Raw genomic sequence first — 16,065 nt, forward strand, 5'->3', positions numbered from 1 at the left:
ACCTTATTTTGTCTGATTAAAAGGTTTCCTGCTGCTCTTCCTCCAGCTCCAAAAAGTGTTTCCACACTCCTCCCCTAGCAGTAGCATATATTAAATACAAGGCAAACAGCATTTCCACCTCTGTCCTGAAACCTATTGCATGCTTAGCGATATTGCTGCCTTTGAGTCCAGTTAAGAGCCAAAGTGTTGAGTAGTGCTAAATATTAGTCCCTCAGATCTTGATGAATTACAAAGGGACACTTGGATGCACAGGAAAAATTAATTTCCTGAAACAAAACACATCCATCTCCTGCTGATTCTTCCCCTTCCCTCAGGAGATGGCTGTAGGGTGTGGAGCAAGGTGATCAAAATGATGCTGCTGTCAATACCTGGGAACATTGCTGCTGCTCCAGACCCCTGAGCTCACCCAGGTGCCTGCCCTTTGTGGGTGGTAGCAATGATTTGTCATCTATCTCTAGCAGACAGCCTAATTTTTTAATTAGCTGATAGGCTGATTAGCTGCTGTGCTGCAGCCACTGCTCTGCTGGTGCCTAATCAGTGTGCAGAAACCTGGTTAGCAGCCGGGCCACTGGAGCACATCGCCCCCTGCGCTTCCCTGGAGCTCTGTGTGCAGAGAGGGAGGCTGTGTGATGGGGAGGAGGCTGCAGGGCTGTCCCAGGGAGCGGATGGGACCCTTGGCTGCACGGCAGATGGGAGGACCTGAGGAAGGTAAGCTGCTCTGCACCTTGGCAAGCTCTGCTGATGGGGCTTTGTAGCCTCGTCTTCTCTTGGGAGGGTGGGCTCTGGAGCAGCACCACGGCCTGGGAAGGGGGACTGCAGCCCCCCCCAGTTGCCAGCACAGTGGCAGCATGCTCTGAGGAGCGTGTCCTGCTTGCACACGTGCACGTTTGCCCCTGCCTTGGCTGCTTCCTCTGGGTGAGGCTCTCTGGTGCTGCCAAGGTCAGCTGGGCAGGCAGCAGTGATTAATCCTGGGCTCAGAGGGGAGGCTGTGTGTGGAGAAAACAAGGCCTGGCCAGGGGAGCACACAGCCAGAGAGGAAGCTGCTCACAACCCTGCTGACAGCAGCAGGGAGAGCGGCCAGGGGCAGCTGCCAGTGCAGGGGGCAAGCCAAACCCAGGGAGCCTCTAATGAAGGGCAGGATGGAGAACCCAGCATGTTTGTGTAAATAAACTGTGTGCCTCTACACTGGGCTTGTTGAGGTGCTGGCATCCCTGCCTGGCACTGCAGCTGTTCTCCTGTCCTGCTGCAGCGGAGGCTTTTGGGGACAGCTGTCTGCTGCTGCTGGGCAGTACCCTCTGGGTTACACAGGGACCTCTGGAGTCTGTCACCCACTCTGCATCCATGCTTGGCCGTGGTGCTGGCTGTGGGAGTGGAGTTTTTCTTGGCCACACGTCTCTCTGAGCCAGTGAGGGCGGTGGATTCTGCTTTCACAGCCAGCACAGGCAGCTTTGTGGCTCTGCTTGTTGCTCCTGCAGGCACACTGCCCGCTGGAGCTGGTGGCCACTGCTCTGCTCCAAGGCAGCCATCTAAAAGTCACTGCTCGTCCTTTACAGCTCCTTCTTCCCTTGGGATCTTGTCCTGTCATGATGGGGGCAGCTAAAAAGCCTGACTGAAAAAAAACAATTCAGAGAGGTGGAGGGGCAGCTGTCCAGGTGTGCTCAGCATTTGTAGACCAGCAGACCAGAGATCCCCAGCCCTTCTGACTCCGACTCAGAGAGCTTTGGTTGCTTGGCTTTCTTCCTTCTGGTGGTCCAAGTCAAATGGCAAAATGAACAGCCAGCCCCTGGCCCTTCCCCACAGCCCGCTGCAGCCCTGCAACACCCAGAGCTGCAGCCAGCAGGGGACACTCCCGTCACTTGGCTGCACTGTGTGACCCATGCTGGCTGCAGCTGCTGCTGGCCCTGCAGAAGGTTCTCTGAGCTGCTCTGCCTCCAGCAGCTCCCTGTCCCAGCCCTGTCTGGCCACCACCCAGCCACCACCCCGCTCTGCCTCCTGAAGGATGGAGTGGGGTCTTGCCTCCCTGTGTTGCAGGACTGGCAGGTGCTGGCTCCGTGGGAAAAGGCAAAGTGGTGTGCCTGGGTCACACAGCTGGGGCAGCAATCCCAGCAGTGCTCTTGTTGATCTGACCTCTTGAAGTATCTCTGGTTCCAAAAGTCACTGCTGTGATGCAGAGGAGGTGTGGGGAGGTCAAGGTGCTCCCACCTGATAAGTGCCAGGTTAACAGTTGGAATCAATGATCTTAAAGGTCTTTTCCAGTCTAAATAATTTCATGATTCTGTGTTGGAGAAGTCTCTCCTCACTGGCATGAAGCATCAGAATGCATAAGTCCTTAAAAACAGGTTTGTTGAGACAGGTGGAGGTGCCAGTGCAGAGGATGGCAGGAGCAGGGCCGAATTACCACCAGTGTTGGAGGCAGGTGTTTGCCTCAGGAGTGTGTGTGAGATTTGAGCACAGTGCAGCCTGGTGGAGTGGTGTCCTGTCCCCTCCTGGTATCCCACTGTTGCTTGCAGCATCTCCTCTGCCAGACCAGCTGCAGGCAGGATTTTTTTACTCTGAGGGGGCTGAGCTTGTGCTAACATGAGTCTGTCAGTGGGCTGGAGAGTTACAGCACTTCCAGTATTTTGATTCTTGCTTCTACTCTACATCTATTAAACCACTTTTCAGTTATCAACAATACAGACTGCAATGTTTGCTGGACAGCTTTTGCCCTTTGTGCTGTGATGGCAGCTCTCCATTTCACTGTTAAGTTCCTGGACACAGCTCTTCCCCTCTCCACTGCGTGCTGTTTCCCTGGATCTGGTGTGGTTTGTATGGAAGGAGGGTTTGGAGCCAAGGCCAGCACTTAGATCCCAGCCCTGCTCATTCTGTCTGGACTCAGCTTTGACAGGGGAGCGACCCTTATACAGAGAAAGTTGTTGGGATGAGCTTAAATTAATTTGGCTGCAGAACAGACTGTGCTGCTCTTGGCAGACTCCTGCCTTTGCATCTCCTCTTCACCTGACCCTTCATCCATTGTCCTGTAGTCATAAACCCACTATTTACATTCCTTAGAGTCCATCCTCTCATCTCAGGTTAGGGGAAAGTAGTCCTACTCTATGGGCAGGTCCAAGGCTGCCCATCCCCAGGTGCTCTGAGCAATGGGAGCAGGTCCTACAGGGGTAATAGCTGCTGCTGCTGGCTCACTGCATGACATGCCCAGAGCTCTGGCTAGATCCACCAAAGCAGCTCACCTCCTCCCTGTGCCCCCTGCTGCCATTCATGATCATTATCATGCCTGACATTTCTGGGAAGACCAATTTCATAGTCTTACAATGGTTTGGGTTGGAAAGAACCCTAAAGTTCATCTGTGTCCAGCCCCCCTGCCATGGACAGGTGTGCCACCTGGTAGATCAGATTGCTCATCTAGACCAAGTTTGCTACTCAGTGTCATTCCAGTGGTGGGGTGGCCTGGCTCACTGCATACCTCCTCTATCCCTGCTGTGCCTTGGGGCAGTTTTTGGAGTCCATGCTTCCTGGGAAGGGCTGTTAGACTTGCTGCAGAAGCTGTCCGCTGCCACAGAGGCTCCTGGGTGCCTTTCAGAGCATCCAGACAACCTGCTGTGCCCCCAGCACACCAAAGGGATGCCTGTGTGCTGTCATAGCCCCACTGGGGCCTGGCAGAGAATGTGGGCAGCAGGGCACAGGGACATGACCTCTGCCTGCCTCTGCCCCCTCACTGATTGATGCTGGGGGGTGAGGCATCTCTGAACCTGGCCACTCACCTCTGGGCAGGGCTGGGGGGAGGTTTGAGCCAAGCCTGGAGCACAGCCCTGCTGTAGCTGCTGATAGAAGGCTGCAGTAAAAGATTACGAGCTTTAAATGGGGCCAACCTGTGCTATAAAGCTGTCACTGCTAATGGAGACCATCTCTGCTCTGAATGGCACAGTTCCCCTCTCCATGCCGTGGCTGGAAGAGCTGGAGCTGAACAGAGTGGAGGGTTCTACACAGTATGGCAAAGTTAGAAAACTCACTGCTGAGCAGAACACTCAGCCTTTTCCCACATTTCCAGCTGGATCCCTCTGAGCAGCTTGTGCCTAAGAGAGCACGCGATTCCTCCACCCCCACATGGCAGGCAGGACAAAGCACTTGGCAGAAGGGTGAAAGAGCATGATACATCATAAATATTAGTGCCTGGCCCCTTGCCAGTCCCAGGCAGAGAAATCATCTCAGCCATTAATCTGTGCGTGCAGGCTGCATCTGGCAAAGTGATGCTTAATGTCACTCATGCTCACTTACGTCTCAGTGTTGCACTTCATGCTTGCTTCAACAAAAAAAAAACCCAACTAAAATTACAAAAATTCAAAACAAAAAAAAGTACTTGGTGCTTTCTGGGTCTAATTTCTTAGTGAGTATTTGCTGGGGGAAGCACAGGCACAGCATGGACCGGTGTGCTGGGGTGAGCCAAACATGGGAAGCCTCTAACAAAGGGCAGGCTTGAGAGCCCAGGGTGTTTGTGTAAATAAACTGTGTGTCTCCATGCTGGGCTCTTGTGGCACTGCATCCCTGCCTGGCACTGCAGCTGTGCTCAGCTCAGCTGAGGCTTCTGGGACAGCTGGCTGGGCTACAGGGACCCTCCAGAGCCTTCCACCCACTGAGGTGCTGGGACAGGCAGGGTTGGGGCTGGAGCTTCCTCCAAGCTCAGCTTTCATTCTCCACTGTGATTGATTGCAGTTGGTGTTCAGCTGTAATTTTAGAGAACAATTGGATGACGTGGCTCCCAGTTGATTTAATTGAAACCTGATGAGGCCGCTGTGCACCAGTGTGAGTGGTGCTGGGATGCTCCTGGGAATCCCATCCCCTCTTCCCAGCCTCGGCCTTGTAGGGCTCAGGCTCCCCACATTTCTCTGGAGCTGAGCTTGTGCTGTAAGTCCAAGGTCTTTTTGTCCTGGAGTTTTGTGACCAGTCTGGGTATTCTCAAGTGTGGTAATGTTTTGGATTTGGGGGTTTGTCCCACTGTAGTTTGAGCCACTGGGGAGGTTTAGTGCATTTGGGATACTTGTTCCTCACTGCAGAAATCCACTGCTCTGTTGATTTATATGCTTGAGTTGCACTGGCCATTTCTGAGGCAGTCCAGAGGCTGGGGGAAATTGCTTTCGGGTCAAGACTTGCTTTAGCCTGTGGTGAATTACTGTGCCTGGGGTTTAAATCTTTGCAAACAGGATTATGGTGATGGTAAATACTAGGCAGGCCTGAGGATTGCTGTACTGACAGCTGAAGGGAGTATGGCCTTTCCCTTTAGCAGATAGAACGTGGTGGGTGTTAAAAAAATAAGATACAGCCCAAGTTGTAGTACTATTTCTCCTTGATTTATATTTCTGCTTGGGTGCTGCGCAGTGTAAGTAGTATATTTCTTGCTTAACCTCACAGGGCCTTTTAGTTCTTAAATGAGGACAATGTGGTAGGTATGACCACTTGCCAAGAGTCCCAGATTAGTGCAAGATCTGCAAAAAATTCAGAGCTGCTGTACAGTCCAGCATCTGCTTGAAACACAAACACCAAGCAATGAATACTTTTGAAAATGCAAATCTGCACTCTTGTGCTGGTGCCTGGCTGCTCTCAGGGCCTCTGGGTCTCTGGTTCCATGGTGGCTTTGGGGGCTGAAAATAGAACCATTGCCTCCTAGCAGCCAGGAGCAGGCAGCAGCCTGTCCCAAGCACAGCAGGGTGGGGGGATGAGGAACCATGGTGGCACTGCCTCAGCAACACCAGCCTGATGGGAAGCCCTGCCCGTAGGCACAGCAGATGCAGGCAGCAGAAGGTGAGGGCAGGCAGGGCTTCTCCTGCCTGCAGGAACTGGGCAGGAGGAAGGATGAAGGCTTGGTTTGCTAATTGCTCTGGAAGTGGTGGTGACAGGCAGGTCTAGCCTGCAGGGAGCTGTAAGGGCACCTGTGCATGATGAGTGGGACCAAAACACGTTGACATGGCCTTACAATCCAATTAGTGCCGAGTGCTAAGCAACCTGGCCAATTTGCTCTTGGCTTTTATAACACATATAAATAGAGGGGGCATTACATAATGCCCTGGGGATGGCTCCACTCGCAGTCCCTGAGAAGGGCTGAGCTGGCCTGGCCAGAAGATAACCATGGCTTTGCTCGTGGTTGCGAGATCTGATGGCTTGATCTCTTGTAGTGTTTGCACTTGCTGCATTGCACTTGGCCTGCTGCAATCCATGCAGCATCCCCAGATCCACCTGGGACGAGCAGTCTTGTCAAGACACATCTATCTCCTTGCACACTCTCCCCAGCAGCATCTCCATCTTTCAGTCTTGTGTGCTGCAGAGAAGACTGGGACAAATTTGGGTAGGGGCATTTGCTCTGTTAAGGACTTCAGGCCCAGTCTTGAGAATAATGTCCTCCAGCCTTTCCCTGCTCTTGATGTCTCACTGCAAGTGGAAGATGCATCAATGTTTTACAATCCCCCTTGCCTCTGAGAGGATTCCACCAGCAATAATAGTCATCCAGGCTGCTGCAGATCACCAGCAGTTCTGTGCAGGCAGAGGGCTGCAATCTCTGTAATCTCTTCCTCAGGAGCCCATGGCAAGCTGCTGGGAGCTAATGGGTTTGTGCAGGTGATTCTGGAGGTGTCATGTGGCAAACTGATGTTGTCAATGATGAGAATTGCTTTGGTATGTTGGGCCAGGGATGGATGCTCTCTGGGCTGCAGGTGGGAAACACTCATGGAGTTGGTACCTGAAAGTAAACATGGGATTTTGCAGGGCTGGCGCTACAGAAGCACTTCCAGAAAGGGAGAGAGGCTGGGTTGAAGTTCTTGTTTTTGTCAGCTATATAGAAAACCAGTCTTCTGGAAGGAAGGAGGGAGTGGATAAAAGCAGGGAGTCACCAGAAATTATTTCTGAAGTAAACACACAGTGGTAAATGCTTCATGGTAGTTGAAGTTTATTTGCTTCATGCAGAAGTTGCAGCTGGATTGTGTTTGCTCTGAGTTGGTTGAGTCTTGCCCATGGAGCAGGCTGCACCAAATGCTCATTGGGTTCAGCTCCTCCAGTAGCTGGTGATAATCACAGGTTACAGGCTTGTCTTATAGTGCTGATTTTTTCTCTTTGTGCTTTCAGAAATAACACGGATCATCCAGGTAGACTTGGACCTGAAGTACAAGACCAACATCCGAGACCTGTTTGATGAGTTTGACAACTTCCCAGAGGGAGCAGTCATTGGCATTGCCAGGGAAATGCAACCAGTGTACAGGTACAGCCCCCTCCCTGTGGGGAGTAGGGAGTGGGCAGCAGGTGGCTGGTGGCTTCTCTTCAACTCAGGTTGCTCTTTGGAAAAATACCTGGGGAGCAATGGTCTCCCTGCTTTAATCCCTACAGGGGGACTTAATCTGAAACTTGAGCAAACCATACAGTGTTACTGTGGTTTGTTTACTTGTTCTCACACACCATCACAAGACTTCAAGAGACAAATTCTTGATCATCAGTGCCAAAATCCATGCCTGGACTCTAGTACATCTAGAGGCATGTTTGCCCAGCGCTGCCTGCTGAAGTGCTGTAATTGTTTATGTGTTGGCACTCTGAAGTTTTGGCTGAGAGTATTGCAGAGAGTAGGGATTGAGGTTGGGCAACAGTGAGGTTCTGTGTCCCTGGAGTGCACTTCCTGCTTCCCCCAGGGAAGGCTGAAGGGACAACTCTTGCTGACTTGGGCTTGCAAGCATGAAGGTGGCCTCATGGTCCCTTGCTCTTCAGACCCTTGGTCCACCAGCCACTGCCAACTGTGCAGAATGTCTTAACAGATCTCAGCAGAGCTGAGTTTGAGCATCTGAGATGGCTTGGCTAGATTTGCTAATCCTAATGGCAAAGTTCTTGGAGAAAGATAAAAAAGCCTAAGAAGTCTGTATGTCTTTTCCTTCCCTGCTGGAAGCCTACTTCCCTACTGAGCCTCTTAAGACACGACCAGCAGCGCTCTTGGGCAAAGGCTGAGCTGCAAAGATCTGGACCAGCCTTTCTGGATGCTTGTGCATACAGATGGGAAGTGGATAGAGGCAGAGAGAGGTTCATCAACAGGGGTTGATGGTTGTTAATCACCACCAATTGCTTCCTGGAAGCCTAAACCGTATGACAGAATGTGATTGCTCAAACTGCAGAAGTCACTACTATTTCTGACCTGGAAAAAAGACATCTCTCTGTGGCATAAGTGTTGCCTCTCTCCTGGTTTGTACTCTTGGCAGGAAGAGCTGGGACTAGAGGAACACAGATGCTGAGATCTTGTCTCCATAGGGTAGCACCATGCTCAGAGAGTGGAGGGCTCCTGTATCTGCTTTGGGTGTCCTGACAGGATTTTGGTGCCCAGAATGGTAAATCCAGCCCCAGTTAATCATATCCAATTGCTAGGGCTTGAAGGGGGATGGAGTGAAGAGCCACAGCCAAGAGTGGCTGCAGGGCTGCTCGGCCCAGCAGGGCAGATCCCTGTTGTTAGTGGTGCTGGAACGGGGTAAATCAAGCGCTCGCTTGCCTGCAATTAGTGCAGGGTGGAATCACTTTGTTTTTGTCTCTGCAGGGTTTTGCATTATTTCAGTGCATAACTAGGGAGAGGGGATGGTGATCTGCTGCCTGGATGTGGTTTGTGGCACTGGGTGTGCCTTGAGGGGACTGAATTAAGGTTTGGGGTGCTCTGCTGGAGAGCCTTTCAGCATGGCAGGGGACAAGGCAGGGGATCATGGGGCTGAGCACTGAATACCTGACCCAAGCCATAGCTCTGTTCTCCCCCTCCTGCCACCCGCGGTGGGGACAAACATGCCAAGCAATAACAGCCCTCACAGGCTGCATTCTTGGGCTGAACTTTCTGTTGTTGCAGTTTTGACATTTTGGGTCACTTTGGGCTATGTTGTGCTTTTCTTCTTGTGTTGTTTTGATCTTCATGTGAAAACAAGTTCTTGATCTTTCTTGTTGCCAGATCACCCGTTGTGGGGCGAGCTGTGCAAACTCCAACCTGCCCTCCTGCCAAGCCCTGCACCCTGTGGGGCTCGCACCTCACTGCTAAAAGGGTTTCTAGACACGAACGTGAGCTGACAAAGCATGGATATCTTTGTAAAAAAAAAAAAAAATTCTTGACTATTTTTATACTTTTAGAAGGATAAAGAACATATTGTAGGTGTGAAATAACAGGTGTCAGTTCCAGCTGTGTTGTTTGCCATGTGTGCAGGCTTGAAGCATCAGTTGGGAGGATGGTTGTGGGGAGGGAGGAGGACTATGGGGCAATTGTGGGGTCTCTGCGTTGCCACCCACGTTTTCCTCACCGTTTCACACAGCTCTCTGCAGCACTAGCACTGCCCCAAAGCATCAGAGGACCTGGGGCAAATTAGCAGAGCTGTCCTGAGCTTGCTCATGGAGCTGTGGACTCATTCCCTGGGTCAGGGTAAGCCAGAAAGGCTCTGGGTGCCATCTTTCCTGCTGTGTAGCAATGGGAAAAATGGATGGAGATCAACCCACCATCTGTTTCCATCAGCTACCTGTTGGCTGCCTGGCTGTGGGCTGCCCTTTGCAGGCACAGGTTGGGGCTGCAGAAGGCTCAGGCTGTGAGCAGTGAGTAGTGCTGGGCACAGACATTCACGGGAAACGGAGGAGTAAGAGAACAGCGAATCGGAAACATCCCGGAGCCTGTCTGCATATCCTGAAGGTAGGGGAAACCTTCAGACAGCAAAACAGGATGGCACGGGAGTGTTTCCACTGGCTTGACTCATGCTGAAACAATGCCCGGCCACTGTTTGTCTTGGACAAACACATTTCTCTGAGCAACAGGATCTCCTGGCCCTCCTGCCAGGCCAGTGCTGGGATTTAACTGTTGCACAGTCTGGAGTTGGTCTGTCCTTCGGGGCCGCTCAGGGTGAGTTGGAGTGGCCTGTGGGGAGCAGTAGCTCCTGCCAAAGCTGGACATGGATTACTTTGCAGTGTCTGGCAGGGAGTCCTGGATGCAGGGGGGAGGTGGCAGGAGCCCGTGTCATGTGCAGGAAGTGATCTGAGGTCCGAGCCTCCGGCGTCAGGTTTCTGTCTCCAGCCACGGCAGGGAAAAGAGGTACCCGTCCATGGGTCAGGCATGTTGTCCTTCCTGTGGCTTTTGGATCCAGCATGGGACATGGGCTACGGTCAACACCTCTGTGGATAGGGTTGCGGGCAGAGCTTCATCCCACAAGAAGCTGCCACCGTGGTGGGGTTGTTGAGGACACTGGTACTGTGCAGTTGCCTTCTAGATGCTTCTGGGCTTTCCATGGCAGCACCAGATTTGCCCTGGCAGGCTGTTGTTTGAATATTGACCTGCAGAAGAACCTCTTCTCAGGCCAGCTTATGCCTGCTCATGTGTCTGCCTGCAGAGAGTTCAGACTGTGGCCAAGATCAGGAGCTCTGGCTTCAGTGGGAGTGATTTTGATCTAAAGATTAGACTCTGCATCTGACGTTTGCATCATCCAATAGGCTTTCCATGCACGGAGGTGCTTCTTCAGAGTCATAATCTTAATTAAAAGTCCTGTTGTCCCCTGCAGCATTTCAGCTGTTCAGTTTCGCTGGCCAATCCTGCTCACCAGGCTACAGAGAGTGAGTGATAATGGTCTGTATAAATATTTATGTTGTACTGAGCCTTCCGTGCCAGATCTTGGTCGAATTGAGAAGTCTAGGCTCTCTGGTGCTCTTGAGCCCTGCTAAAAGCCTGAGATGCAGCCTGCATGGGAGTGACCAGATGGGCAGGCAGGTCACTGTCCTTTGTGGGGGTGTGTGGGTACATGCCCGACCTATGGAGCAGCTCAGCCGTGCTCCCAGCAGTGTAGCTGTGCCATGGCTGGTGGTGGAAGCAGGCCTGCTGCCCCTCAGCCTGCTGGCCGGCTGTGAGCACTGGGGCCTCACCTGAGGCACAGCAGAGTCTCCAGCAGGGCATGACAATGGCATCCTCACACCAGTGCAGCCTGGACCTATCTGTGCCTCCCTGCCAGCCTGGCTTGGCTCAGCACCTGTTCCCAGACACAGGAGCTCAGTGCTGCCAGGTGCCAAAGGATAGTATTCCTCATTTCAAAGCAGCCTCGTGGTTGAGAGGAACAGGGTGGGGAAATACTGTGGCACTCCCCAAAATGTCCTGAAAGTTCTCAGATTACTAGAGGCAGAGCTTAAGCCCTATTCTTACTCTGTTTCCTGGTTCTAGACCCGTCCGGTCACACTGGTGGCATGTGAGAGGAAGCAGAGCAGTGGTATTGATTGCACAGCTGCTCTTGGTCTGACCCCGGGCCCGTGTGCCACGCTGTGCTCCCTGCTCCCATTCCCACTGCCATCCCAGCCTCTCCTCTGCCTAAGCACTGCTGCTGCTGGCACTGCCAGTGGCAGTGGGCTCTGGGTGCCCACCAGTGTGCCAGCACCACCTGGGGCCTCAGAACTGCCCCCATCAGAGGTCCCTTAGAGGTCTCCTTGGGAAGGAATGGTCAGCTGGCAACAGGGAGGACTTAACCCACAGGTCCTCAGATGGGTGCTTTTACCCCCTCCAGGTAGGAGGAAGATACCTGCTGTGAAGATGGGCCTCAGGAGAAGTCCCAGAGCTTCACAGGTCCAGGAATGCACACAGCCAGGGCTGAAAGGGTGGCTGCTGCTTCCATTTCTGCTGTTGGGTGAGATCTTTACTGCTATCTCCCATGTCAAGAAGTTAATTAAAGCTTAAGGCGTCTTGGGAATCCACAGTGTTGGAAATGATAAAAGTTTGTCCAGTAGGAAGGGATATCTACATCAAAGGGGCAGCTGCAGACTACAAAGGGCCGACACTTGGGTCCCTGTGTGGCTGCAAGGCCATTCACCTTTGCCTCTGCCTACAACCTAGGAAGAACTCAAACAAGACATTATTTTGTAGAAAGGAAAGGCTTTGTTTCTGCTTGTGGTCATGTGGGAGCTGCTGTAAGTGTGCTGTATGCTCAGTGACATGAGTTTTGTTTGTTTGAGAGCTGCTGAAACAAGCCAGAGAGGCCCATTACTGGGTGGAAGCGGGACTGTGCCGCTCCGGACGCGGAGCCGCGGCGCTTGCGGTGCTGGGTGTTTGTGGGAGCTCAGCGGCACCGGCGCTAAGTCACTTTGTCAGATGTTTGGAAGAGGAAAGGAGTTATCCTGGACCGTGAGCAGGCTAATGCTAAATCCATAGCTGGGCCAGGCTGTCAGAGAGTCTGGGCTGAGACGGTACATTCTGTACCTTCTCTTGGGATCTAAAAAAATCCCCAAAGTACGGCTGACAGCTGCAAGCCAAGAGCAGCTGGATTTTCCCTGGCTGAGGCAGCAGTGGTGGTTGTAAGATGTAACACTGCAGGTGGGCTGCTGCCTGCCATGGAGCTTTCCAGAACTGAAGATAACGATCTCCAGCAGGCAGGTCCTCCTGAGTTTTCCTGGTTTTGTGGACTTTTCATGCAGGCAGGTGGCCCTGACTTGGAGACTTTACTCTTTTCCAAGGGCTTTTGCCCTGAGGAAGCAGGGAGCTGGCTTCCACGAAAGGTTCTATTCCCCAGGCCCCTCAGGAGTAAAGACAGGAGAATTTGTTCCTGCCATTTGTGCCATGGTGATGTCAATGCTTCCTGCCCACAGTCCTGCAAGCCCCAAACCCTGTGCACTTTGGATTTTAAACCATTTCAAGACTTTGATTTGATTTGTAGCAAGCACTCCTGTTCGACGCATGGGGAAAATGGTTCTAGGAATTGGTTTGGCAGTGGCTGCCAAGAAGCAGCCAAAATTACAGAACAAACAGAACCTGCAAGGATTTGGAAGCAGAATTAATTTCAGGAATTCAGCTTTACCTCTGATTTAAAAAATTATCCAAAGAGGTAAAGGGTTGTGTTGTTTACAACTGTGAATATCATTAATATATAGGACCTGTCCAATTTATTCCCACTACGATGCAAACTTGAAATGTTATTTAAAACAGTGAGTAAATTGGATGAGATCTGACAACCAGAGTTGTGCATTGATTAGCACAAATAGTATTAATAATATTAAGCAGCAAGTGAGCTTCTGTGAAGGGAGAGCATCTCCCCTGTTCCACTGGCAGGCAAAGGTGTCCCAGAGCAGGCAGCCTGTGCTTCCAAGGCATGCTGGAAAACACTGCCAGAACAGAGTTTATTCGCTGTTGTTAATAGAAATCTGCCATTTTAGCAATAATTAGGCCCACAGTGTTCTAGAGTGTCCCTGTGGATGGGTTGCCCCCCTTCCTGTACTGGTGCTGATAGAGGATGGTCTCACACACACAGGTCGTTGCTCTGTGCTGCCACGAGTGCCATTTGCTCTACAGATGAAAGGAAAACTGCTGTGACCCAGAGAGGAATTTGTGACCCAGAGGTGGTCCCACCTCTGTTTTGCGGATGATTTTAGCACTGGTGTGGGGTGTACAAATGTTTGGTGGTGTGGAGGGCCCCCCCTGAAAATCTGTCCCAAAGAAAGGTTTTGCTCACAGGCTGTGTTCACAAGTTGTCATTTGTCATCTATTTAAGAGTTCCCATTTTTGGACTAAGTCCATGCAGAAATGTCATCAGTGAGAATCAATTTGCTGCTCTAAATACAGGCCTTTTAAAAGTTTGGCATGCTGGCTGGGCTGTGGTAGAAACCAGCGCTGTACAGACATAATTTGTGCATTACGTGAGAAGTTTATTAAGGAATTACTGATGTCCTCATCAAAGAGCTCAGTCTGTTGCTTCATCAGTATTTTCCATGGGAGGGCTGAAGGTCCTGCCTGAGTTGGACCTTTACCCTGAACCCATCAGAGAAGTGTAAGATGGTCCTGGTGTGCACACCAACACATCCTGCCCTTTGTTCCAGGATGGAAATTGGCATTGTTTTACCTCGGGTTGACATTTTCCCTTGCAGGGCAGGGACTACTGCTGTGTTGGTGATGCCACTGCACATCACTGGGTACATGGTGCTCCTGAGAAGAGTGGAGCTGGGATTTCCTGGGTTGCACAAGCTGTTCAGCCTCAGCTCAGGTGCTGTGGCATGGGCTGGTACTGAACCTGCTGCCCTGACTCGTTAAGGGGTTTAGCAATTGCACATGGAAAATAAGCAATTAGTAACAAGGGCTGCTTTGTTGCAAAGCCGCTGAGCTCACCAGGCTGAGGTCTGGCTGCTAGGGCAGGAGGAGGGAGCTGGGTTGGATGCTGCTCCGAATGGTTGCCTCCCTTTGTGTGGCAGAAGTTTGGAAAGGCCCACTTTCATTGCAGCACTATCTTCTGGAGGTGGGAGCAGAGGGAGGAAGGGGAGCTGTCCTTTTCCTTCATGTTAGTCTCAGTTGAACACAGTGATGGTAAGGGGCTGACAGCTGCCAGCCACAGTGAGGATTAGCCAAGAGGAGAAGGGTGCAGGGAAGTTTCTTGGCTGTGCTCTTACTTTGTGCTAAGGATGAAGGGGGAAAGCCACCATCACCCTCTGAATGTACCATGCCATCATTTCCAACACTCTTCCCTCCCCACTGCCCACACCCTCTCCTCCAGGCAGGGCAAAAGCTGCTATCAGGGTCTCCCCTTTGCTCTCTGCCATTTCAAGCACATCCCCTGTCCCCATCGGGACACTGCATACTTCACATTGGAGCTCCCATCCCATCTGCCTCTTAGAGCAGCTCTCTGGGGCCCTGCAGGTCTCAGGCACCACCAGATGGGCAGCTCAGCCAGGGATTGCTTGGTGGGACCACAGCCAGGTGCCGTGTCCTCGTGCCACCCTGGGGGAGTCCTGGTAGCACACGGAGCAGGGAGCAAGGTGCACTTGTGCCTCACTGCTCATTGCACAGGAGCAGTAGTGTTTGCCAGCTGGGTAAGTGCCTGCAGCTGGGGATAACACGGGCAGCCATCCATGTTCTGATTCAGGAGCTGAACAACATATTTGGAGGTAGGAGAGTGTAGGCTTGTTTTAGTTGGTGTTTGGGCTGGCAGGGCTGCTGTCAGAGTGGCTCAGAGAGGGATGGCTGGCAGCTCGGGCACCCAGCTGCTTTACCAGAGGTTTCCAGCTTATCCCATGAAGTTGTCCCATAACCCAGAGCTGAAGTACGTGAGTGGAAGTTCACAGATTTTAACAAAGTTTTTCCCATACTTGTTTGCCCCTTGCTGCTGAGAAGGCCCTACAGAGTAGAGCTGGTGGGTGGAGGGGTCCCTGCTGGCCTGGCAGCTGTCCCCAGCGATTTGGAAGGTGCGATGGCAGCTCTGTGAGCTGGGGCTCGTGACTGCTGGGCTGCGAGGCAGGGGAGGTGCGGCCGCAGCGCCCTGTGCTGGGCCAGCAAGGGAAGTCCTGCTGGAAGCAGCATTTTTTATCTGGGCTGCCTGGGCCTGGCGTTTGAATGCTTGGAAATGCTCTTCTCCAGATGTTTCCTAGCACACGCCAGCTCTGTTTATAAACAGCTCCTCAAAGCAAAGCCTGTTGGGGCTGCAGGCGGGCGCTCGCAGCAGGCCCCGCACGGCTCTCCTGCACCATGGCACGGGGTCTGGGGCCACAGGTCACCTCTGTCCCCTCCCATCTAGATGGGTTAGAGCAGTTAACAAAAGCCCCAAATGCCTCCTCTTCCTTTCTCCTCCCTTTCTCCCGGCTAACAGCTTCCTGTCCCGATGCATCCTGGTGGTGCTGCCTTCCTGCCCAGGCTTTTGCTGCTGGGGGCACAGAGAGGAGGGCACACTGCCCTGCCTGAGCTGCCCGTTCCCAGGGAGATCCTGGCCACTCCAGGGGCTTGGGTCAGGGAGACATTTCCATTGCCTCCAGCTGGGGTTCAGTTCCTTGATGATTATCTCAAGGGCACATCCTGACAGCACACTCATCCAGCCCCTGGAGTTTTGCCTGTATGTTTTGCCAAAATTTGAGGTGGGTGCCAAGGGGCAATGTCAAGAAGGACAGAGTGGAGTGGGTGCAGGCTGTGTCAGCTGTTTGGCTGGTTGTTGTGCTTTGCCAGCCCCATCTCCTCTGAAGAGAACAATGCTCTCATACCCGGCACTCCTTCCACTTCTAACTGGGTGGAGGTGCCTTTCAGCCATGCTCTTCTCTGTCCTGGCCCCTACAGGACAGGACCAAAACTGCTTGAAAGACAAAAGCCAA

The 16,065-nt window shown here is 52.3% G+C and overlaps 1 protein-coding gene across 4 annotated transcripts in view; it reads left to right on the plus strand.

Annotated features, from left to right (window-relative positions):
• The window catches only part of XXYLT1 (xyloside xylosyltransferase 1), a 91,644-nt gene that overhangs the window by 12,322 nt on the left and 63,257 nt on the right, over positions 1-16,065 (plus strand). For all 4 annotated transcript variants that reach the window (XR_012057381.1, XM_072933419.1, XM_030279965.4 and 1 more), the window contains one exon: positions 7,111-7,243. Coding sequence is in view for 3 of the 4 variants with exons in the window: in XM_072933419.1 (XP_072789520.1) it covers positions 7,111-7,243 (133 nt within the window). In the remaining variant the exon portion in view is untranslated. The remainder of the gene's footprint in view (positions 1-7,110; positions 7,244-16,065) is intronic.

Source organism: Taeniopygia guttata, chromosome 9 (assembly GCF_048771995.1).
Source record: "Taeniopygia guttata chromosome 9, bTaeGut7.mat, whole genome shotgun sequence".
Lineage (NCBI taxonomy): Eukaryota > Metazoa > Chordata > Aves > Passeriformes > Estrildidae > Taeniopygia > Taeniopygia guttata.